The 23,702-nt window shown below is 40.9% G+C and overlaps 2 protein-coding genes, 1 long non-coding RNA gene and 1 pseudogene across 4 annotated transcripts; 2 read left to right on the forward strand and 2 right to left on the reverse strand.

Annotated features, from left to right (window-relative positions):
* Positions 1 to 400: 400 nt before the first annotated feature.
* LOC127927057 (uncharacterized) lies at positions 401 to 7,909 on the reverse strand. Of its 2 annotated transcripts, none has more exons than XR_008126013.1 (3): positions 6,818 to 7,896; positions 2,372 to 2,455; positions 401 to 548 (listed from the first exon to the last, which is right to left on the reverse strand). It is a non-coding gene; the product is annotated as an uncharacterized LOC127927057 (long non-coding RNA). The 2 variants fall into 2 exon arrangements; XR_008126012.1 differs by lacking the exon at positions 401 to 548 and having other exon boundaries at positions 2,388 to 2,455; positions 6,818 to 6,925; positions 7,864 to 7,909.
* Positions 475 to 2,767, forward strand: LOC118381396 (gastrula zinc finger protein XlCGF17.1-like). The gene is made up of 2 exons (XM_035768337.2): positions 475 to 609; positions 1,121 to 2,767. Exons 1-2 carry the CDS (start codon positions 507 to 509, stop codon positions 2,134 to 2,136), a joined length of 1,119 nt encoding a protein of 372 aa, XP_035624230.2. The 5' UTR covers positions 475 to 506; the 3' UTR covers positions 2,137 to 2,767.
* Positions 3,318 to 12,854, forward strand: LOC127927052 (zinc finger protein 883-like; annotated as a pseudogene).
* A 5,645-nt stretch (positions 12,855 to 18,499) lies between these two features.
* LOC127927053 (gastrula zinc finger protein XlCGF26.1-like) lies at positions 18,500 to 23,702 on the reverse strand. Its single transcript, XM_052512701.1, has 3 exons — positions 23,562 to 23,702; positions 22,297 to 22,545; positions 18,500 to 21,757 (listed from the first exon to the last, which is right to left on the reverse strand). The coding sequence occupies exons 2-3, from the start codon at positions 22,397 to 22,399 to the stop codon at positions 20,409 to 20,411; spliced, it is 1,452 nt and encodes a 483-aa protein (XP_052368661.1). The 5' UTR covers positions 22,400 to 22,545; positions 23,562 to 23,702; the 3' UTR covers positions 18,500 to 20,408.

Consider the following 23,702-nt stretch of genomic DNA (forward strand, 5'->3'; position numbering starts at 1 on the left):
ATACATAACAAACTAGAAAATCATCAGCTTAATATTAGGAATTTGATGTGTGACATTTACTTTAACTTTTTACTTTCACTCAAGTATGAATATTTAGTACTTTTTCCACCACTGACTAATGGTTTTGAGTGAAACAATACAGTGTAGACAAGGTTATTCAGTAAAATAGTACATAGTGCTCCTTACAACATACTGCAACCTTGTACTAGATGGTTTGTGATTCATTTATGCATTATTTGAATGTAGGAAAGCTACTATAGGTTAAGTGCACTTACATTGTGTAACTTGAGCTGTTGAAATGAGATCATTGAAAAATGAAATATATATTTTTTAGAATAAGAAAGTGCCAGAACTGTCAAGAAAATAACTTTTGTGTCCGTTTCTCTTTAATATTACTGGCCAACTCAGATTAAGTCTGAGGCTGGTAACATCAACAGTGAGGACAAACCCAGTCACTGGGTCTTGATTGTGAGAGTGGAGCCCAGTTTGCTCTGCAGGATCCAGAGATGGCATCAGTGAAACTGGAAGACTGCAGTCAAACACTGGAGCTGAAAGTCAACATTAAAGATGAAGAAGAGGAGGAGAAGATTGGGACATGTGTTAGTCATGGTAAGAGCAGGTTCTATCTATCTATAAGTTATCTTCATAAGCTAGACCTCGGTATGCTATCACCCAGTCTATTGCTAGGTAGTATTCTGTAATTCTGACATCACACATGACCCCTGACATTCTATTGCTTGTGTTGTTCATTCCAACTTCCCACTGTGCATGAAATGTTACAGTAGAACTGTTTCATGATGAACTGTTTCAGTGAGAAGGTAGATGTTACTTCATTCTACTGAGACTTGCATGGTTTGACACTAGTATTGTCAGAATTTGTTTGATTAAATTCCAGTTATTTCAGGAAGATCACTGAAATTACAATTCTCTTCAATGCCTTTCAAAGAGGAACATTTGAAATAGAAATGTGGTTTATTGGAATTGACTGTAATTAAAAATAGAATTGACCTCAACCCTGGTAGTTACGAACCCTTGTGATAATGAGTGGATGATATGGCATGTATACATTTGACATGTATATCACACCAACTGACTGGTTCTTCTGATGTTTTTCACACAGGAGACCATGTTGAGACATTATCTACATCCAGAGAGCAACAGCAGGAAGATCACAGAGCTAAGAGGTCTCACCACTGCCCACATTGTGAGGAGATTTTCCCATTTCTATCAAAGCTAAAAATACACCTACAAATACACACAGGAGAGAAGCCTTATTCCTGCACTGACTGTGGAACGCACTTCACAACATCAAAGGCTCTGACCGTTCATCAGAGAGTGCACACTGGAGAGAAGCCTTACTCCTGCTCTGACTGTGGGAAGAGTTTCTCAGGATTGGGTCACTTAAAAAGACACCAACGTATACACACAGGAGAGAAGCCTTACTCCTGCTCTGACTGTGGGAAGAGTTTCTCGCAACAGAGCAGCTTAAACTCGCACAAACATATACACACAGGAGAGAAGCCTTACTACTGCTCTGACTGTGGAAAATGCTTCAGAGCAGCATTTGAGTTAAAAGTTCATCAGAGGACACACACAGGAGAGAAGCCTTACTACTGCTCTGACTGTGGGATGAGTTTCTCTCAACAGAGCAGCTTAAAGTCACACCAGCGTATACACACAGGAGAGAAGCCTTACTCCTGCTCTGATTGTGGGAAGAGTTTCTCTCATCAAAGCAGCTTAAAATCACACCAACATATACATAAAGCAGAGAAGCCTTACTCCTGCTCTGACTGTGGGAAGTACTTCACAACATCAGCTGAGCTAAAAGTTCACCAGAGAACACACACAGGAGAGAAGCCTTATTGCTGCTCTGACTGTGGGAAGAGTTTCTCTCAACAGAGCAACTTAAAAACACACCAACTTATACATACAGGAGAGAAGCCTTTCTCATGCTCTGACTGTGTGAAGTGCTTCACAACATCATCTGAGCTAAAAGTTCACCAGAGAACACACACAGGAGAGAAGCCTTACTCCTGCTCTGACTGTGGGAAGAGTTTCTCTCAACAGAGCAACTTAATAACACACCAACGTATACATAAAGGAAAGAAGCCTCATCAGTTCTCTCAGGCCAGTTAAGATTAGTCACTCCATCACTTAATTCTCATCTCATAAAGGAAGTGGTAACAGTGAATTTGATAACATTACCAGAGAGTAACACTATTGTAATCCTATTGTTTCTGATTGTGAGAGAACTGTGCAGAGAAAAGGGAGCATTATAGAACATTAGCTTCTCTTTACTTTACTGATCAGTGTGCACCTTGTCAGTTCTGGTGTGTTTTGTTTGCTTCTACTGTAAAGATATTGAGATTACCTTGGATTTGCCCTTATCATTGAAAACCCTCAGAGATCTCTTGTTAAAACAATGGAGGGAGGTACTGCTTCCCTCTGCAGTTTTCTGTGGGAATGAGTTAAGACACAACATGAGTCAGATAGAGATGGTGTGATGATCAGTTTTCTGTGGGAATGAGTTAGTAGACACATGTCAGATAGAGATGATGTGATGATCAGTTTTCACCTTTAGTTTGCGTGGATACTTTTATTCCTACTAAATGTTTTTTGTTTAATGATACACAGGTTATAAAACAAATGGGTTTATTCAATTGTCTTTTAAAACTAGATTCACTATGTTAGTCATTGATGATTCATGTATTTGGATAACTGCAATGAATTTAATTGAATTACTAATGAAAAATAAATGTTCTACATTCATTTTTGCTGGTCAACCTCTGGGTTATCTTTACAGAAAATACAATGTTTTTGTTGGCATTCAAAAAATATATTTACATTCATCTACTCAAAAACATGTCAATACACCTTTACACATCACCACGGGGACAAGCCACTTTGCTAGCCACCAGTATTTTTCTACAATGCATACAAATATATGGTAATCAGTATAAAGGACTTACATGTTTTCTTATGTAAAACCAGTTAAATAAAATGAAAAATGTATTTGTCTATTTTCATTTTCAATAGTTTTATAAAGGTGCCACAGTCCAGGGACAGCATTACCACAACAATTCAAGAATGGCCCACTTACTATTGGGGAATTAGAATTCAAGAATTCTATTTAGCATTTTGGGACAAAGTAGCTCCCTTGTTTACACATGACAACACATATGTCACTTAAATCAGTGCTTCCTAGTTTCATGTATCAAACAGTTATTTCAGTTATGCTAAAATCTGTCAAATCTGTAGGATCCCCTGCTGTTTACAAGGTGCAACTGTGTAATGATGATGCTGTTTAAATCAGCTTCTTGATATGTCTCACCTGTCAGGTGGATGGATTATCTTGACAAAGGAGAAATGCTCACTAACAGGGTTGTAACCAAATTTGTGCACAAAAGTTGAGAGAAATAAGCTTTTTGTGCATGTAGAACATTTCTTTACATTTTTACAATTGGGTTCTTGGTCACCTCCCTGACCATGGCCCTTCTCCCCCGATTGCTCAGTTTGGCCGGGTGGCCAGCTCTAGGAAGAATCTTGGTGGTTCTAAACTTCCATTTAAGAATGATGGAAGCCACTGTGTTACTGGGGACCTTCAATGCTGCAGAAATGTTTTGGCACACTTCCCCAGATCTGTGCAGACACAATCCTGTCTCGGGGGGTCTATAAGGACAATTCATTCGACCTCATGTCTTGGTTTTTGTCCAAGGAATTGAATTTACCACAGGTGGACTCCAATCAAGTTGTAGAATGATCTCAAGGATGATCAATGGAACAGGATGCACCTGAGCTCAATTTCGAGTCTCATAGCAAAGGGTCTGAATAATTATCTACATAAGGTATTTCTGTTTTACATTTTTTTATACATTTGGAAAAAGGTCTAAAAACCTGTTTTCGCTTTGTCATTATGGGGTATTGTCTGCATATTTTATCAATTTTAGAATAAGGCTGTCAAGTAACAAAATGTGTAAAAAAAAAGTCAAGGGGTCTGAATATTTTAAGAATACTATGAAAGACATGGCAGAGCCAGGGTGAACTTCCCCTCTCACCTGTAGTTGTTGGCTTTTCAGGAAGCTCCGCGCATGCGCGCATCATTCTTCAGGATAAAGGATACGCCAGAATTGTGCAGTCGAGACGAAACTTCTGTATCCGTTTCAAATGTATTACTACTGGTATGTAATAGCACGTTATAATATCGAAATAACATGTCATAACATGCTAGGTAACAAATACGTCAAGGTATTATCACGTTTTTTAAAGTGTTTTTTGTGCTATTTTTGGGTCAAACCGCGTGAGTGAACTTGATCACTTTTTTACAAGTCACATAGTTAGATACTTTGTGTTAGTCTGAGTGGATGTATATCATTTCCTCAAGGCAATTTCATAAAGGATACATTTATTTGAGATTTCTGGGTTCGTTTTTACATGTCGATTTTGGTTTTGTGTAAAATGGAGGCTCCTATCAGGTCTGCGTCAACACACTTCAGTGTCGGCACAGAGGGTGGAGCAGAGAGACAATTTCACGGTTGCACTACTGTTTTGAAGCTAAATGTAATGATTATCAGTTTTCTACATGTGTACTAATATTCAGAGACATTCAGTTGTTTCTGTCTATCTGTAAATGTTACTATGGTGTGAATGGAAATACTATTGGTTTTTGATTTGAAAAATACAGTGAAGAAAAGGTTATTCAGGAAAATAGTACATAGTGCTGCCTACAACATACTGCAACCTTGTACTAAATGTTTTTATGTTGTTGTAATTTATGCATTTATGTGAATTCAGAAATCTACTATAGATTAAGTGCATTTAAGTTCTATAGCCTAATTTAAAGTGTATACTTTGTCTAATGTGAATTAATTCATGTTTCATGATCTCATGAATTCATAATTCATGAAATCAGTGCTTGACTTGGACAGGAGCTCACCGGGGCTGAGTACCAGCACCTCTAATTTCTACTGTTTGAGCTCATGTTCCTCTTATAGAATATTAGCTCAACGGTGTTGTGGAGCTCCTGCACCTAAATATAAACAATATTTTTAAAGAAAGTGCCAGAACTGTCAAGAGTAACTTTTGTGTCAGTTTCTCTTTATTACTACAGACCGACTCAGATTAAGTCTGGGGCTGGTAACATCAACAGTGAGGACAGACCCAGCCTGCCTCTTATTGGGAATTTTCCAGTAAATGTGTGCACATTATACATCTTAGAGTAGTCAGCAGAATAAGTGCACTCTATATGTGTGTCTAGGTCATTAGGCACCATTAAACATGCACCTGTCTTGAGAGTGGGTGTGTCTGTTTATTTTTGTACCATTGCTATGGCCTAATATTTACTGTTGCTATGGTTACACCACAAATGCCCTACATGCAACTGTCTTGGGAGTGGGCATGTCTGTTTATTTTTGTACCAATGCTATGGCCTAATATTTACTGTTGCTATGGTTACACCACAAATGGAATCTATGCCCTAATGTGAAACCAAGCTAAAATTAGTGCAAGGCAATAAGATAAGGGTGGGTAAATGCCAGCGGGGATGAAACATTAACATAAAGAGGAGTTACTATGTGTGAGGTAAGGAGGAAAACTATAAAAGTTTGTGCCAAGGCTGGAAAGACATTGACTGAATAGTTCCATTACACTCTCTCCTTTCACACTGAGTCCAAACCTACAGTCACTGGGTCCTGATTGTGACAGTGGAGCCCATTTTGCACTGCAGGATCCAGAGATGACTTCAGTGAAGCTGGAAGACTGCAGTCAAACACTGGAGCTGAATGTCAACATTAAAGATGAAGAAGAGGAGGAGAAGATTGGGAAATCTGTTTCTCATGGTAAGAACAGGTTCTATCTAACTAAGTTTGTTGTTCATTCCAACTTCCCACTGTGTATGAAAAGTTGCTGTAGAACTGTTTCATGATGAACTGTTTCTATGAGAAGGTAGATGTTGTTTCATGCTACTGCCTAGGGATGTATGATATATCAGTGAACATATCGGATGTGTAGTTTAACGCTGATGTGCAAAACCGATGTCAAAGCTGACGTGCCTACAAATGTATTTATAAAGCCCTCCTTACATCAGCTAATATATCAAAGTACTGTACAGAAACCCAGCCTAAAACCCCAAACAGCAAGCAATGCAGGTGTAGAAGCACAGTGGCGAGGAAAAACTCCCTAGAAAGGCCATTACCAAGGAAGATACCTCGAGAGGAACCAGGCTATGAGGGGTGGCCAGTCCTCTTCTGGCTGTGCCGGGTGGAGATTATAACAGAACATGGCCAAGATGTTCAAATGTTCATAAATGACCAGCATGGTCAAATAATAATGATCACAGTAGTTGTTTTCATAGTCGATAATTGAATGTATCTCTACCGCTCCTGTTGTCTCTAGAGAGTTGAAAACAGCAGGTCTGAGAAGGTAGCATGTCCGGTGAACAGGTTAGGGTTCCATAGCCGCAGACAGTTGAAACTAAACTGGAGCAGCAGCACAGCCAGGTGGACCGGGGACAGCAAGAAGTCATCATGCCAGGTAGTCCCGAGGCATGGTCCTCTGAGAGAGAATTAGAGAGAGCATACTTAAGTTCACACAGGACACCGGATAAGACAGGAGAAATACTCCAGATATAACAGACTGACCCTAGACCCCCGACACATAAACTACTGCAGCATAAATACTGGAGGCTGAGACAGGAGGGGTCAGGAGACACTGTGGCCCCACCCGATGATACCCCCGGACAGGGCCAAAGAGGCAGGATATAACCCCACCCACTTTGCCAAAGCACAGCCCCCACACCCCTAGAGGGATATAAACCACTTACCATCCTGAGACAAGGCAGGAAGACCACGTCAGCGACTCAACCCACTCAAGTGATGCACCCCTCCTAGGGATGGCATGGAAGAGCACCAGTAAGCCAGTGACTCAGCCCCTGTAATTAGAGTTAGAGGTTAGAGGCAGAGAATCCCAGTGGAGAGAGGGGAACTGGCCAGGCAGAGACAGCAAGGGCGGTTCGTTGCTCCAGAGCCATTCCGTTCACATGACCCACTGAAGAGATGAGTCTTCAGTAAAGACTTAAAGGTTGAGACAGAGTCTGCAAGTCTCTCACGTGGGTAGGCAGACCATTCCATAAAAATGGAGATCTATAGGAGAAAGCCCTGCCTCCAACCTATATAACGTAGGTACAGGAGGTAATGAACTCAAGTGAAATTTTGCGCTACACGTGCAACATAGCATCCCCATCCTAGCCCACCATGTCTGCTGTGTGAATCCAGCAGTCATTTGAAAGAGTAAGAACATTTCAGTGAAACAAAGGCGAAATCTATTAAAGCCAAGATAACGGTTGATTGTCAAGGGCAATGAATTCCATTATCTGTCGTGGGTGATGTTGGCTTTCGCCGACTGGTCGAGCACTGGTACACACAACCAAGTGCGCTATTTTTCCGATGTGGCCCTACCGGAGTTACACAGTAATATTGTCACTGCTATTAGCTTCACGACATACATACTATGGAACGCCGTTTGGGTCTTTGCGTGTCAAAAAAGATACAGTAGCACTGTCAAAGCTGTACAAAAAAAGTCTGCAAACAAGCAAACACCGGCCACGAACTATGTGTTTACAATACCACGTTGGTAATAAAGCATTATTTGTTCGAACGCAACTTTTGGGGTTGATAGCTTTAACTTGGTACCTTAGCTAGCACCAATACAACCAGCCAATGACCAGTATAAACTGCAGTCATTTTCATTATTCTTAGCAATGATTTAGGAATCATTGTGAGTAAAGTATTAGCTAGGTTGCCACTTGATGTTCGCCTATTGAAAATGAACTTCAGTTCATGAAAAGAAATAGCGAGCCAGCTACTTAACCCTGTTGCCGAAAGTTTCCGTTATATGCAGCCAGCTAGCTTCATCTGTTGTGAAGCTAGCCACAATAAGGATTAGGCACAAAAGTGGAATTTTCCGTTGGTCTTCAAAATAAAAGTCTGTCATTGACAGTGATGCCAATGAATACAAATAGTATAATTATGCCATACTTTTATTTTGAAGGTTACCCGCAAAATCCACTATTGTGGCTAGCAACTGAAACAGATTATGTTGGTTTGCTATGTTTCTGGGGAAGAACATTGTTTGCATCCATTACCAAACAGCACAGCAAGTAAGTGAAATAACTAGGTTTTGATTATGTTGTACTGGTAATGGGGACATATGTACATGTGAACAAAATAACTTTTTGGTGTGTGTGTGTGTGTCCGTAACCTTTATTTAACTAGGCAAGTCGGTTAAGAACAAATTATTTTTTTACAATAACGGCCCGGACTACGCTGGGCCAATTGTGCGCCGCCCTATGGGACTCCCAATCACGGCCGGTTGTGATACAGCCGAGAATCAAACCAGGGTCTGTAGTGAAGCCTCTTGCACTGAGATGCAGTGCCTTAGACCGCTGCGCCACTCGGGAGCTCCTTGAAGTGTTGAATGTCCCCAAGAACACAGTGGCCTCTATCATTCATTATTTACATTTTTATTTTTATTTGTTCCTAGTAGGACAATCAACAATTACAGAAATACAATTGACCCCCCCCCAACACAAAGACAGACAAAAACATATAACAACCAGACAAATAAATAACAAGTTAACGTTGATGTCAACGTTGTGAACAGAGTGCCCCATGGTGGCGGTGGGGGTATGGGCAGGCATAAGCTGCAGACATCTGCACTTTATCGATGGCAATTTGAATGCACGGAGATACCATGACACGATCCTGAGGCCCATTGTCCTGTCATTCATCCGCCACCGTCACCTCATGTTTCAGCATGACAACGCACAGCCCCATGTCACAAGAAAGACTCTGTACACAATTGAAAATGCTGAAAATGTCCCAGTTCTTCCATGGCCTGCATACTCAGACCCTTTGAGCATGTTCGGGATGGTCCGGATCGAAGTTGTTCCAGCTTGTTCCAGTTCCCTCCTATATCCAGGAAGCCTTTGAAGAGTGGGATAGGATTCCAGATGCCACAATCAACAGCCCGATGAACTCTATGCAAAGGAGACGGGGCCCGGAGGAGGGGGCAGCAGCTATCCACTTCTCCGGTGCTTCATTTGTAAATTGGGAGGTGTCGGTACAAAAAGGGAGCGCGAGAAGGGGTAACCTGGAAGTCTCTGACGTATCAGAACGCATAAAAAAACACCTTTATAATAAAGCATTGCATTTATTATCATGGCTTTTGTGTACTGGCATATTATTCTTTTTTAATATGATTTATTTCATCTTTATTTAACTAGGCAAGTCAGATAAGAGCAAATTCTTATTTACAGTTATGGCCTACCCCTTGGCCAAACTGGGACGATGCTGGGCCAATTGTGCACTGCCCTATGGCACTCCCTATCACGTCAGGATGTGATACATCTGGACTGGATTCGAACCAGGGACTGTCGTGACGCCTCTTACACTGAGATGCGGCGCCTTAGACCGCTGTGCCACTAGGGAGCAGTGATGTTGAGCCGCTTACAGAAGTTACACACATGAAGTACATTTATTGTAGCCTGGAGTCCTGGAAAAATGTGGCCTTTTATAAACAGATTTCATGCAGTTCTACATCATTTTAGATGACTGGGGACGTTCGCAGAATCATTTTTAATAACTCACAAATGACCAAAATGACAGACTACTTTGACACTGACAAACTGAGAATCTGAGGTCAATATAAACGACCGTGTCTCTAATCCATCAATAGCCTAGGCCAAGTGTGAGGAGAAACACATTGTACTATATGAGGGGGAAGTTATAGTCCTAAACAAGCTTTCCAGTTTCACTGACTCACCCAATGATGTGCAGCTCACTCACCTGTATTTTCTTTTCAGTAGGAACCATTTGCTTTACAACCTGTGTTTTCCAGTGATTGTATTAGAAATATTGCTAAAGGCCTGTTTTGGATGTCAAAATCAAAAGTGACCACCAGCTGCATTAAGTACTGCAGTGTATCTCCTCCTCATGGACTGCACCTGATTTCTAGGACACATCTGCATATTTCTCGAGCTCTGAAGTGCTTGTGTGCAATAACTCAATTCACCTTTGAATTCCTCCTAAACAATGCAATTTAAAAAAAAACTTCTGCAAAGGGTAATGTCTACAAATATTAGTCCACTCTGTTCATAAAATATTTTAGTTTTGGGAACAGAAAACTGTTTTGAGTCATTTATTAATTTATGTAAATTCAAGAAATCTACTATATGTTAAGTTTAGTTACGTTGTGTAGCGTGTACTTTTGTCTAATTTGAATTAATTCATGTTTTGTTGTCAATGCTTACCTACCTGATCTATTGAAATGAGATGGACAGGAGCTCACTGGAGCTGAGTACCAGGAGCTGAGTACTGGCACCTCAATGTTCTACTGCTTGAGCTCATGTCCCTCTTATAGGAAAATAGCTCAACAGTATTGTGGAGGTCCTGTATCTAAATAATAACAGTACTGGCACCCACAATGAGTACATACACCTATTTCAGTCTAAGTCAAGCACTGAATTTGATAATTGAACAAGAAGAAATATAATATATTTTAATTGAGAATAAAGAAAGTGCCAGAACTGTCAAGACAATTAACTTCTTGTGTCTGTTTCACATTGTTACTACAGGACGACTAGAATTAAGTCTGAGGCCGGTAACATCAATTGTGAGGACAAACCCAGCCTGCCTCTCTCCTTCCACACTGAGTCCAAACCTACATTCACTGGGTCTTGATTGTGACAGTGGAGCCCAGTTTGCACTGCAGGATCCAGAGATGGCATCAGTGAAGCTGGAAGACTGCAGTCAAACACTGGAGCTGAATGTCAACATTAAAGATGAAGAAGAGGAGGAGAAGATTGGGAAATCTGTTAATCATGGTAAGAACAGGTTCTATCTAAGTTTGTTATTCATTCCAACTTCCCACTGTGTATGAACAGTTGCATTAGAACTGTTTCATGATGAACTGTTTCAATGAGAAGGTAGATATTATTTAATGCTACTGAGACTTGCCTGGTTTGACACCAGTAAAGGGAATGTTTTATTCACTGGGCTGTCTGGAGTGATCAGAGAGGAGACTAAAGAAGTGAAGTAGACAAACTGCCAGTGTTTTAAAGTTCTATGATTGAATTTTTTAATTAAAAAAAATGTACCTTTATTTATTATTTACATTGACATCCTACACCCTGCCAAACCCGGACGACGCTGGGCCAATTGTGCACCGCCCTATGGGACTTCCAATCATGTGATACAGCCTTGTTACCAACCATTGTGATAGTGAGTGGAAGATGATATGACTCATAATTTTAACGACTTTAAGAAAGGTTTTATTCTCTTTTGTTTTGTACAGCCTACTGATATGAATAAATATGTCAAAGAGGACTGGCCACCTCTTTTAGCATGGTTCTTCTCTACGTTTCTTCCGAGGTTCCTGCTTGCTAGGGAGTTTTTTGTGTGACCACTTTGCATCTACATCTGCATTGCTTGCTCTTTGGGGATTGAGGCTGGGTTTCTGTGAAGCACTTTGTGACAGCTTCTGATGTAATAAGGGCTACATAAAATACATGTGATTGACATGTATATCACACCAACTGACTGGTTGTTCTGATGTTGTTCACACAGGAGACCATGTTGAGACATTCTCTACATCCAGAGAGCAACAGCAGGAAGATCACAGAGCTAAGAGGTCTCACCACTGCCCACATTGTGAGGAGATTTTCCCATTTCTATCAAAGCTAAAAATACACCTAAAAATACACACAATAGAGAATCGGTATTCCTGTACTGACAGTAGGAAGAATTTCACAACATCAAAGGCTCTGACAGTTCATCAGAGAGTGCATACAGGAGAGAAGCCGTATTCCTGCTCTGACTGTGTAAAATGCTTCACAACATCAACTGAGCTAAAAGTTCACCAGAGAACACACACAGGAGAGAAGCCTTACTCCTGCTCTGATTGTGGAAAGAGTTTCTCTCAACTAGGCACCTTAAAACACCATGAACGTATACACACGGGAGAGAAGCCTTACTCCTGCTCTGACTGTGGAAAGAGTTTCTCTGTACTGGAACACTTGAAAGCACATGAACGTATACATACAGGTGAGAAGCCTTACTCCTGCTCTGACTGTGTTAAATGCTTCACAACATCAACTGGGCTAAAAGTTCATCAGAGAACACATACAGGAGAGAAGCCTTACTCCTGCTCTGATTGTGTAAAATGCTTCACAACATCATCTAGGCTAAAAGTTCATCGGAGAACCCATACAGGAGAGAAGCCTTACTTCTGCTCTGACTGTGCTGTGAGTTTCTCTCTACTGAGCCACTTAAAACGACATACACATATACACACAGGAGAAAAACCTTACTCCTGCTCTGACTGTGGGACGAGTTTCTCTCTACTGAGCCACTTAAAACGACATACACATATACACACAGGAGAGAAGCCTTACTCCTGCTCTGACTGTGGAAAGAGTTTCTCTGTACTGGGTCACTTAAAAAGACACCGACATGTACATACGGGAGAGAAGCCTTATTCCTGCTCTGACTGTGTAAAATGCTTTACAACATCAACTGAGCTAAAAGTTCATCAGAGAACACACACAGGAGAGAAGCCTTACTCTTGCTCTGATTGTGAAAAATGCTTCACAACATCAACTGGGCTAAAAGTTCATCAGAGAAAACACACAGGAGAGAAGCCTTACTTCTGCTCTGATTGTGTAAAATTCTTCACAACATCAACTGGGCTAAAAGTTCATCTGAGAACACACACAGGAGAGAAGCCTTACTCCTGCTCTGACTGTGGAAAGGGTCTCTCTCGAATGGGTCAGTTAAGAAGACACCAACGTAAACATAAAGGAAATAGACCCCAAAACTACTAAAGTAGTTCTTTAAAGCTTTTTTTGCTTTAGTGCTTTACACCACTGTATGCATCCATGCCGTGTGTCAGCATTGCAGGCTGGTGGTGTGATGGCTGGGGTGTGTTTTCAGGCCACACATTGGGCCCCTTGATAAAAGATGAACAACATTTGAATGCCACAGGATATCTAAACATCATTGCCAATCAGGTGCCTCCCTTCATGGCAGCAGTATATCCATCTGCAAAAATAGATTTCTTCAGCAGGATTATGCCACAAGGCTTGTCCAGGATTGGTTCCAAGAACATGACAGTGAATTCAGTTTACTGCAGTGGCCTGACGAGTCACCAGATCTCAATCCAATTGTGCATCTCTGGGAGGAGATGGAACGAGCTATTCGGAGTAGATATAATTTCCCAGCCAACTTGACACAATTGTGGGAAGCATTGGAGTCAACATGGGCCAGCATCCCTGTGGAACGCTTTCAACACCTTGGACAGTCTATGTCCTGATGCATTGAGGCTGTTCTGAGGACAAAGGGGGGTGCAACTCAATATTATGAAGGTGTTCGTAATGTCAGAAAAGATGGTGTGATGATAAGTTTTTAGCATTAATTTGAGTGGATTGTTTTATATTACTAAACAACTTTTGTTGAATGATAAACAGTAATCAACTACTTGTGTTTCTTAAATTGTATTTTAATATTGTATTCATTATTGTAGTCATTGATGATGAATGTATTTGAATAACTGTGTTGAAGTTAATTGATCCGGCGGCAGGTAGAAATGAGTAAAAATAAAGAAAAACCCTTGACTGAGTGGGTGTGTCTCATAACATACCCCAATACACTGTACATATTCAGAAGTGGACCTAGAAGTTTGTCCTTAATTATCTTCTAAATATCTATTGGGAGCCCGTCTGGACCTGCCTCTTTACCTCCCTTCCTATTGAAAATAGCATCAGATATTTCAACACCATCCAATTCCTTTTCCAGATCCAATTTAATGTCTTCTGACATAGAGGGAAAATCAAGACCTGATTAGTTAAGTTCTAAGGAGATTAAAAGTTGTAAAATGTATAATTGGACAATAATACATGCTTTGAAAGCCTCCCATCTGGTACTTGCTGACGTTTGGTCAGTGTTCAATGTAAAATAAACATCTATATGCACTCCAACGTAATGTAAGAAGTCCTGGTCCTGTAACCATCTGGGATGCAAACACCATCTAGAGGATCTTTTACCAGTTTTGTATCCATATAGAATAATGACACAGGGGAATGGTCACTCAGAACAATAATATCATATCCACTTCCTGCTACATTGGGAAGCAATGAACAAGAAACTAAAAAGTAATCTATAGTAGAATGATTTAAATGTCGATGAGTAACGTGATTACTCCCTTTTCCTCGGGTTCTGAATCCTCCAAGGTTCACATAGATTAAAGTCCTTAAAGAAATGCTGTAATTTCTTTCTACTTTGCGAATGGAAAGTGTCTAACCAGAGGAGCGATCTAGAGGAGGACCAATTAAAAGAGAGGTTATCAATAGAAATGGGATCATCATCATTAGGACCATAAACATTAACCAGATGAATATGCTCATTCAAAGAGGTTCCTGTATCAAAATGTATCTACCAGATGAATCAGTTATAATATTATCCACTTGAAACAGAACTGATTGGTGAATTAAAACCATAACAGAATGAGAATGAGAGGAGAAACAGGATGCTATTACTTGCCCTTGCCATCTCCTGTGTACTTTAAGTATCTCATCCTTCAACAAGTGGATTTCTTGTAGGAACACAATAGACAAATGAAGTTGTTTAAGCCCAGTAGTCACCTGTTTAAGCTTGGATAGTTTACAAACTCCACAGACATTCCATAAAAGTACATTTCAGTTTTGCATTTGAAGTCATTTAACCAAAGATGTAAACATGGAATAAGCTATAGCATAAAGACATATCTAAAATATGTTTAGTAACCACAAGGACCGCATTAATATTTTGTAGTGAGGAAAAATATGTAAAGATCTGTTGGAACAAACAAACCATAAATCTATCCTAACAGTAGAACACTGAACCCCATTCCACTGTCTCCCTAACCGAGACTCCCAACGCTTCCCCTCCCACCTCCCCCTAATCGTAGCCTGGTGGACGACTGATCCATTAAAGGGAGCAGTCTAACCTAACGACGCTAAACAAAACAAAGTGTCTCCTGCCTTCTCTCGGCCATTACTCCTCACGAGCAAAACAAAAGGCATATCTAGCAAGATGATATGTGATATATCACAACAAAAGGTATATCTGGCAAGATGATATGTGATATATCACAACAAAAGGTATATCTGGCAAGATGATATGTGATATATCACAACAAAAGGTATATCTGGCAATGATATGTGAAATATCACAACAAAAGGCATATCTGGCAAGATGATATGTGATATATCACAACAAAAGGCATATCTGGCAAGATGATATGTGATATATCACAACAAAAGGTGTATCTGGCAAGATATGTGAAATATCAAATCAAATCAAATGTATTTATAAAGCCCTTCGTACATCAGCTGATATCTCAAAGTGCTGTACAGAAACCCAGCCTAAAACCCCAAACAGCAAGCAATGCAGGTGTTGAAGCACATTGGCTAGGAAAAACTCCCTAGAAAGGCCAAAACCTAGGAAGAAACCTAGAGAGGAACCAGGCTATGAGGGGTGGCCAGTCCTCTTCTGGCTGTGCCGGGTGGAGATTATAACAGAACATGGCCAAGATGTTCAAATGTTTATAGATGACCAGCAGGGTCAAATAATAGGTCTGGGACAGGTAGCACGTCCGGTGAACAGGTCAGGATTCCATAGCTGCAGGTAGAACAGTTGAAACTGGAGCAGTAGCATGTCCAGGTGGACTGGGGACAGCAAGGAGTCATCATGCCAGGTAGTCCTGAGGCATGGTCCTATAGCTCAGGTCCTCCTCCGAGAGAGAAAGAGAGAGAGAATTATAGAGAGCATACTTAAATTCACACAGGACACCGGATAAGACAGGACAAATACTCCAGATATAACAGACTGACCCTAGCCCCCCGACACATAAACTACTGCAGCATAAATGCTGGAGGCTGAGACAGGAGGGGTAAGGACACACTGTGGCCCCATCTGATGACACCCTCGGACAGGGCCAAACAGGAAGGATATAACCCCACCCACTTTGCCAAAGCACAGCCCCACCAACTTACCATCCTGAGACAAGGCAGAGTATAGTATATCACAACAAAAGGCATATCCCAAGAAACAAAGAGATCTTCTGTTGAATCTGACAATTCATCTTAATGGTTGTACAGTCGTCTCAAATAAAACTGTGAAGGACCTCGGCGTTACTCTGGACCCTGATCTCTCTTTTGAACAACATATCAAGACTGTTTCAAGGACAGCTTTTTTCCATCTACGTAACATTGCAAAAATCAGAAACTTTGTGTACAAAAATGATGCAGAAAAATTAATCCATGCTTTTGTCACTTCTAGGTTAGACTACTGCAATGCTCTACTTTCCGGCTACCCGGATAAAGCACTAAATAAACTTCAGTTAGTGCTAAATACGGCTGATAGAATCCTGACTAGAACCCCCAAAAATATAATATTACTCCAGTGCTAGCCTCTCTACACTGGCTTCCTGTCAAGGCAAGGGATGATTTCAAGGTTTTACTGCTAACCTACAAAGCATTACATGGGCTTGCTCCTACCTATCTCTCTGATTTGGTCCTGCCGTACATACCTACACGTACGCTACGGTCACAAGACGCAGGCCTCCTAATTGTCCCTAGAACTTCTAAGCAAACAGCTGGAGGCAGGGCTTTCTCCTATAGAGCTCCATTTTTATGGAATGGTCTGCCTAACAATGTGAGAGACGCAAACTCGGTCTCAACCTTTAAGTCTTTACTGAAGACTCATCTCTTCAGTGGGTCATATGATTGAGTGTCGTCTGGCCCAGGAGTGTGAAGTTGAACGGAAAGGCTCAACTCGTTGTGTTTGGAGGACAAAGAATGCTGAGTTGCATCCAAAGAACACCATACCTACTGTGAAGCATGGGGGTGGAAACATCATGCTTTGGGGCTGTTTTTCTGCAAAGGGACCAGGACGATTGATCCGTGTAAAGGAAAGAATGAATGGGGCCATGTATCGTGAGATTTTGAGTTAAAACCTCCTTCCATCAGCAAGGGCATTGAAGATGAAATGTGGCTGGGTCTTTCAGCATGACAATGATCCCAAACACACCGCCCGGGCAATGAAGGAGTGGCTTCGTAAGAAGCATTTCAAGGTCCTGGAGTGGCCTAGCCAGTCTCCAGATCTCAACCCCATAGAAAATCTTTGAAGGGAGTTGAAAGTCCTTGTTGCCCAGCAACAGCCCCAAAACATCACTGTTCTAGAGAAGATCTGCATGGAGGAATAGGCCAAAATACCAGCAACAGTGTGTGAAAACCTTGTGAAGACTTACAGAAAACGTTTGACCTCTGTCATTGCCAACAAAGGGTATATAACAAAGTATTGAGATAAACTTTTGTTATTGACCAAATACTTATTTTCCACCATCATTTGCAAATAAAGTCATAAAAAACCCTACAATGTGATTTTCTGGATTTTTCCCCCTCATTTTGTCTGTCATAGTTGAAGTGTACCTATGATGAAAATTACAGGCCTCTCTCGTCTTTTTAAGTGGGAGAACTTGCACAATTGGTGGCTGACTAATTACTTTTTTGCCCCACTGTATGCACAAACTCTTCCGAACTGTTTCGGCTGTTTTTATTTAACTAGGCAGTTCTTATCAACTTACACTGTAGAAGCACTGGTCCTCTTATAGTTTAATTCCAGGTTGCATATTACAATATTTAAGGGCATATCAGATGGTCTGCTCTGACCATAACAGTCACACCAAGCATAGGGTTGGTTGGTATAACATTGAAATGGGTGAATAATGTAACCATGAAAACCCTATGAAATAGTTCCCCAATACCATCACGGTTGACAACTCCATTGTGTCCTCCTCCCAGAGCGCTAAGAACCTTGGCGTGATCCTGACAACAGTTCTCAACTAACAGAAGGTTCATGCCTACAACATTACGACCCTGCCTCACACAGGAATTGGTGGTCCTAAATCCAGGCACTTGTCATCCCCCTGTCTGGATTATGCCATTAAACCCATACAACTCATCCAGAACTGCAGCCCTGTCTGGTTTAGTTTCAACCCCCGCTCCTTCTCCACTGGCTTCCAGTTCTCGCATCCGCTACAAGACCATGGTGCTTGCCTACGAGCTGTGAGGGGAACTGGCACCTCAGTACCTCCAGGCTCTGATCAGGCCCTTCGTTCATCCACCTCTGGCCTGCTCGCTCCCTACCACTGAGGAAGTACAGTTCCCGCTCAGCCCAGTCAAAATATCAATGGTCTCACGATGCCAGGACAGCGGAGTCAATCACCACCTTCCGGAGACACAGTCTTTAAGGAATACCTAGGAAGGATAGTAATCCTTTCACCCCCCTTAAAAGATTTAGATGCACTATTGTAAAGTGGCTGTTCCACTGGATGTCATAAGGTGAATGCACCAATTTGTAAGTCGCTCTGGATAAGAGCGTCTGCTAAATAACTTAAATGTAAATGTAAATACCATCTGATGTATATATTTAATGTATTACATGAATGGTGACCACAGCCCTTCCAACAATACATTTAAATCATGTTTTACTGTGATTGTTCCACCCTGCTGAATGTATTCAATGTATTCCATTTCAAATGTGTCTCCCAGTGCAGCTTTACTTCCAGGCTATTATGACACATCTGGCAGTTTCTTCTATGTTCCTGGGCTCAGTACAATGGAAAACATATTGTTTTTTGGTCACAACCATTGCAGGAAAATACCATGATACTGGTGCAACTAGCAAACCAAAAACAACATAATAGTAGTTAGTAATAATAGTGATAACACATCACTCCCGACAGACACAGGCAAAAATGTAGCAGCCTGTACACCTAATCATTAGCGATCTGACATGCTGTATTGCCTGGAAACTGTAGGCTACTAACTTACTATGGCCCTGTCCCTCTGGCCAGGGTAGGCAAAGCTGTAATGTTGTGTATTGTATATACAGTGTATATACAGTATTTAACTTCAAACAGTTTATTTCATTGAATTATACACAAGAGAGAAAAACATGTATGTACAAACATTATTTTTCATTACATTCTTGTCAGTTAGCGGATGCTCTTATCCAGAACAACTTATAGGACAAATAAGGGTTAATTGCCTTGCTCAAGGGCACAATGACAGATTTTTCACTTAGTCAGCTCGGGATTCAAACCATCAACTTTTCAGTTACTGGCCCAACACTCTTAACCGCTAGGCTACCTGCCAGATCAATTAACTTCAAAACAGTTATTCAAATACATTCATCATCAATGACTAAAATAATAAATCTAGTATTAAAATACAATTTATTAAACACAAGTTTGTCCTCAGAACAGCCTCAATGCATCAGGACATAGACTGTCCAAGGTGTTGAGAGCGTGCCACAGGGATGCTGGTCCATGTTGACTCCAATGCTTTATTGTGTCAAGTTGGCTGGGAGTGGATCTACTCTGAATAGCCCGTTCCTTCTCCTCCCACAGATGCACAATTACAGTGAATTCAGTGTAATGTTATTGGAACCATTAATTCAGCTGAATTCACTGTAATGTTCTTGGAACCATTACTGAACAAGCTGGGTGGCACAAGGCATAATCCTGCTGAAAAAGTCTATTTGCAGATGCATACAGTGCTGCCATGAAGGGACGCATCTGATTGGCAATGATGTTTAGATCTTTTTTGTTGTTGTGCACTCTCCTCAAACAATAGCATGATATTTTTTCACTTTCATAGCTACTGTTAATTGAACACTGCAGTTAGATTAACAAGAATTTAAGCTTTATGTCGATATAAAGAAATGTCTATGTCCCAGAAAGTCATCTGTTGTTTACAACGTCATTCTAGTCACATTAGCGCACGTTAGCAACAACCGCCCCGGTTTAGGGACACCCATCCCATTGTGCAGGGGTGGGCAACTCCAGTCCTCGGGCCTGATTGCTAGGGATGGAGAAAAGTGTGACACCAAACACAACAGATTAATCAAATTACATTCTAAACTGAAGATCATGTTTAGGTGATAATTGGAGTCAGGTGTGTTAGCTGGGGCTGGGGCAAAACTGTGACACCAATCAGGCCCTCGAGGACTGGAAATGCCCACCCCTGACGGAGAGGATAATTTAAGGAATTTGAAATGATTATTTCTTTTACTTTTGATACTTAAGTCCAAATACTTAGACTTTAACTCAAGTAGTATTTTACTTGGTGACTTTCACTTGAGTTACTCTTGCTACATTAAGAGCAGAATTAAGGCTTCTCTCCTGTGTCTGTTCTCTGATGACCTTTTAGGTCAGCTGTTGTTTTAAACAATTTTCTACAGTCAGATCAGTGCTAAGGCTTCTCTCTTTTGTTTACCTTGGTGTCTTTTTAACTGACACATTCAAGAGAAACTCTTTCAACAGTCAGAGCAGGAGTAAGGCTTCTCTTCTGTATGTATACGTTCATGTGTTTTTAAGTGGCCCAGTTGAGAGAAAATCTTTCCACAGTCAAAGCAGGAGTAAGGCTTCTCTCCTGTGTGTGTTCTCTGATGAACTTTTAGCTCAGCTGATGTCGTGAAACGTTTGACACAGTCAGAGCAGAAGTAAGGCTTCACTCCTGTATGTCTACGTTCATGTGTTTTTAAGAGGTCCAGTCGAGAAAAACTCTTCCCACAGTCAGAGCAGGAGCAAGGCTTCTCTGATGTGTGTGTTCTCTGATGAACTTTTAGCTCAGCTGATGTTTTGAAGCATTTTACACAGTCACAACAGGAGTAGGGCTTCTCCCCTGTATGTATACGTTCATGTGTTTTTAAGTGGCCCAGTTGAGAAAAACTCTTTCCACAATTAGAGCAGGAATAAGGCTTCACTACCGTATGTATATGTTCATGTGTTTTTAAGGTTCTCAGTAGAGGGAAACTCTTTCCACAGTCAGAGCAGGAGTAAGGTTTCACTCCTGTATGTATACTTTCATGTGTTTTTAACATGTCCAGTCGAGAGAAACTCTTTCCACAGTCAGAGCAGGAGTAAGGCTTCACTCCTGTATGTATACTTTCATGTGTTTTTAACATGTCCAGTCGAGAGAAACTCTTTCCACAGTCAGAGCAGGAGTAAGGCTTCACTCCTGTATGTATACGTTCATGTGTTTTTAAGTTGCACAGTACAGAGTAACTCTTTCCACAGTCAGAGCAGAAGAAAGGCTTCTCTCCTGTGTGTGTTCTCTGGTGAACTTTTAGCTCAGCTGATGTTGTGAAGCATTTTACACAGTCAGAGCAGGTGTAAGGCTTCTCTCCTGTATGTATACGTTCATGTGTTTTTAAGTGGGAAAGTTGAGAGAAACTCTTTCCACAGTCAGAGCAGAAGAAAGGCTTCTCTCCTGTGTGTGTTCTCTGATGAACTTTTAGCTCAGCTGATGTTGTGAAGCATTTTACACAGTCAGAGCAGGAGTAAGGCTTCACTCCTGTATGTATATGTCCATGTGTTTTTAAGTGGCCCAGTCGAGAGAAACTCGCCCCACAGTCAGAGCAGGAGTAAGGCTTCTCTCCAGTGTGCAGTCTCTGATGAACCGTCAGATTCCCTGATGTTGTGAATCTCTTCCCACAGTCAGTACAGGAATACGGATTCTGTCCTGTGTGTATTTTTTGGTGAATTTTTAGCTTTGATAGAATTGGGAAAATCTCTTCACAATGTGGGCAGTGGTGAGACCTTTTAGCTCTGTGATCTTCCTGCTGTTGCTCTCTGGATGTAGAGAATGTCTCAACATGGTCTCCTGTGTGAACAACATCAGAAGAACCAGTCAGTTGGTGTGATATACATGTCAATCAAATGTATATTATGAAGCCCTTTTTACATCAGCAGTTGTCAGAAAGTGCTTCACAGAAACCCAGCTTAAAATCCCGAAAGAGCAAGCAATGCAGATGTAGCAGCATAGTGGCCAGGAAAAACTCCCTAGAAAGCAGGAACCTTAGAAGAAATGTAGAGAGGAAACAGGCTCAAAGGGGTGGCCAGTCCGCTTCCGGCTGTACCGGGCGACATATGTATTCATATCAGTAGGCTGTACAATACAGACTCATTTCATAGGACTTTAAAACACTGGCAGTTTGTCTACTTCACTTCTTTAGTCTACACTCTGATCACTCCAGATAACCCAGTGAATAAAACAAATGCTGGCAATACTGGTGTCAAACCATGCAAGTCTCAGTAGCATGAAAAAACAGCTACTTTTTCATTGAAACAGTTCTCCTGCAACTCTTCATGCACAGTGGAACTTTGGAATGAAAAACAAACTTAGACAGAACCTCCTCTTACCATGACTAACAGATGTCCCAATCTTCTCCTCCTCTTCTTCATCTTTAATGTTGACATTCAGCTCCAGTGTTTGACTGCAGTCCTCCAGCTTCACCGATGCCATCTCTGGATCCTGCAGTGCAAACTGGGCTCCACTGTCACAATCAGGACCCAGTGACTGTAGGTTTGGACTCAGTGTGGAAGGAGAGAGACAGGCTGGGTTTGTTGTCACTGTTGATGTTACCGGCCTCAGACTTAATTCTAGTCGTCCTGTAGTAACAATGAGAAACAGACACAAAAGTTAGTCTTGACAGTTCTGGCACTTTTTATTCTCTAAAAATATATTATATTTTTTCCTGTTCAATTGTCTAATTCAGTGCTTGACTTAGACTGAAATAGGTGCCGGTAATGTTGGTATTTAGCTGCAGGAGCTCCACAATACTGTTGAGCTAATATTCTATAAGAGGAACATGAGCTCAAACACTAGAAATTTGAGGTGACTGTACTCAGCTCCAGTGAGCTCCTGTCCAAGTCGAGCACTGATCTCATTTCAATAGATTTGGTAACTAAGCATTGACAAAACATTAATTAATAAATATTAGACAAATTATACACTTTAAAATTAGGCTACACAACTGTAAATGCACTTAATCTATAGTAGATATCCCCTATACACAAATGCAGAAATGACTCAAAAAAACATTTAGTACAAGGTTGTAGTATGTGTTAGGCAGCACTATGTACTATTTTCCTGAATAACTTTGTCTTCACTGTATTACTCCAATCAAAAACCAATAGTATTTCCTTTCACACCATAGTAACATTTATAGATAGACAGAAACAACTGAATGTCTCTGAATATTAGTACACGTGCAAAAAAATGATAATAATTACATTTAGCTCCAAAACAGTAGTGCAATCACAAAATTGTCTCTCTGTTGCACCCTCAGTGCCTGAACTGAAGTACGTCGATGCAGACGGAGTGGAATCCGCCATTTTACCAGCTCGTGAATTTTGCACAAAACCAAAAAGGACATGTAAAACGAACCCAGAAATCTAAAAAAATGTATCCTTTATGAAATTACCTTGACGAAATGATAAACATCCACTCAGACTAACTCAAAGTTTCTACGTGACTTGTAAAAAAAAGTGATCACGTTCACTCACGCGGTTTGACATAAAAATAGCACATAAAACCTTTATCAAAACGTCATAATAACTTGACGTATTTGTTACCTAGCCTGTTATGACATGTTATTTATATATTATAACGTGCTATTACATACCAGTAGTAATATATTTGAAACGTACACAAGTTGTCGTCTTGACTACACAATTCTGGCGTATTCTTTATTCCGAAGAATGATGTGCGCCTGCGCGGAACTTCCTTTTCCCCCACAACCAGTTTCTCAACCCAGAGACGTAAC

This window comes from Oncorhynchus keta, unplaced genomic scaffold (assembly GCF_023373465.1).
Source record: "Oncorhynchus keta strain PuntledgeMale-10-30-2019 unplaced genomic scaffold, Oket_V2 Un_contig_9231_pilon_pilon, whole genome shotgun sequence".
NCBI classification, from domain to species: Eukaryota; Metazoa; Chordata; class Actinopteri; order Salmoniformes; family Salmonidae; genus Oncorhynchus; species Oncorhynchus keta.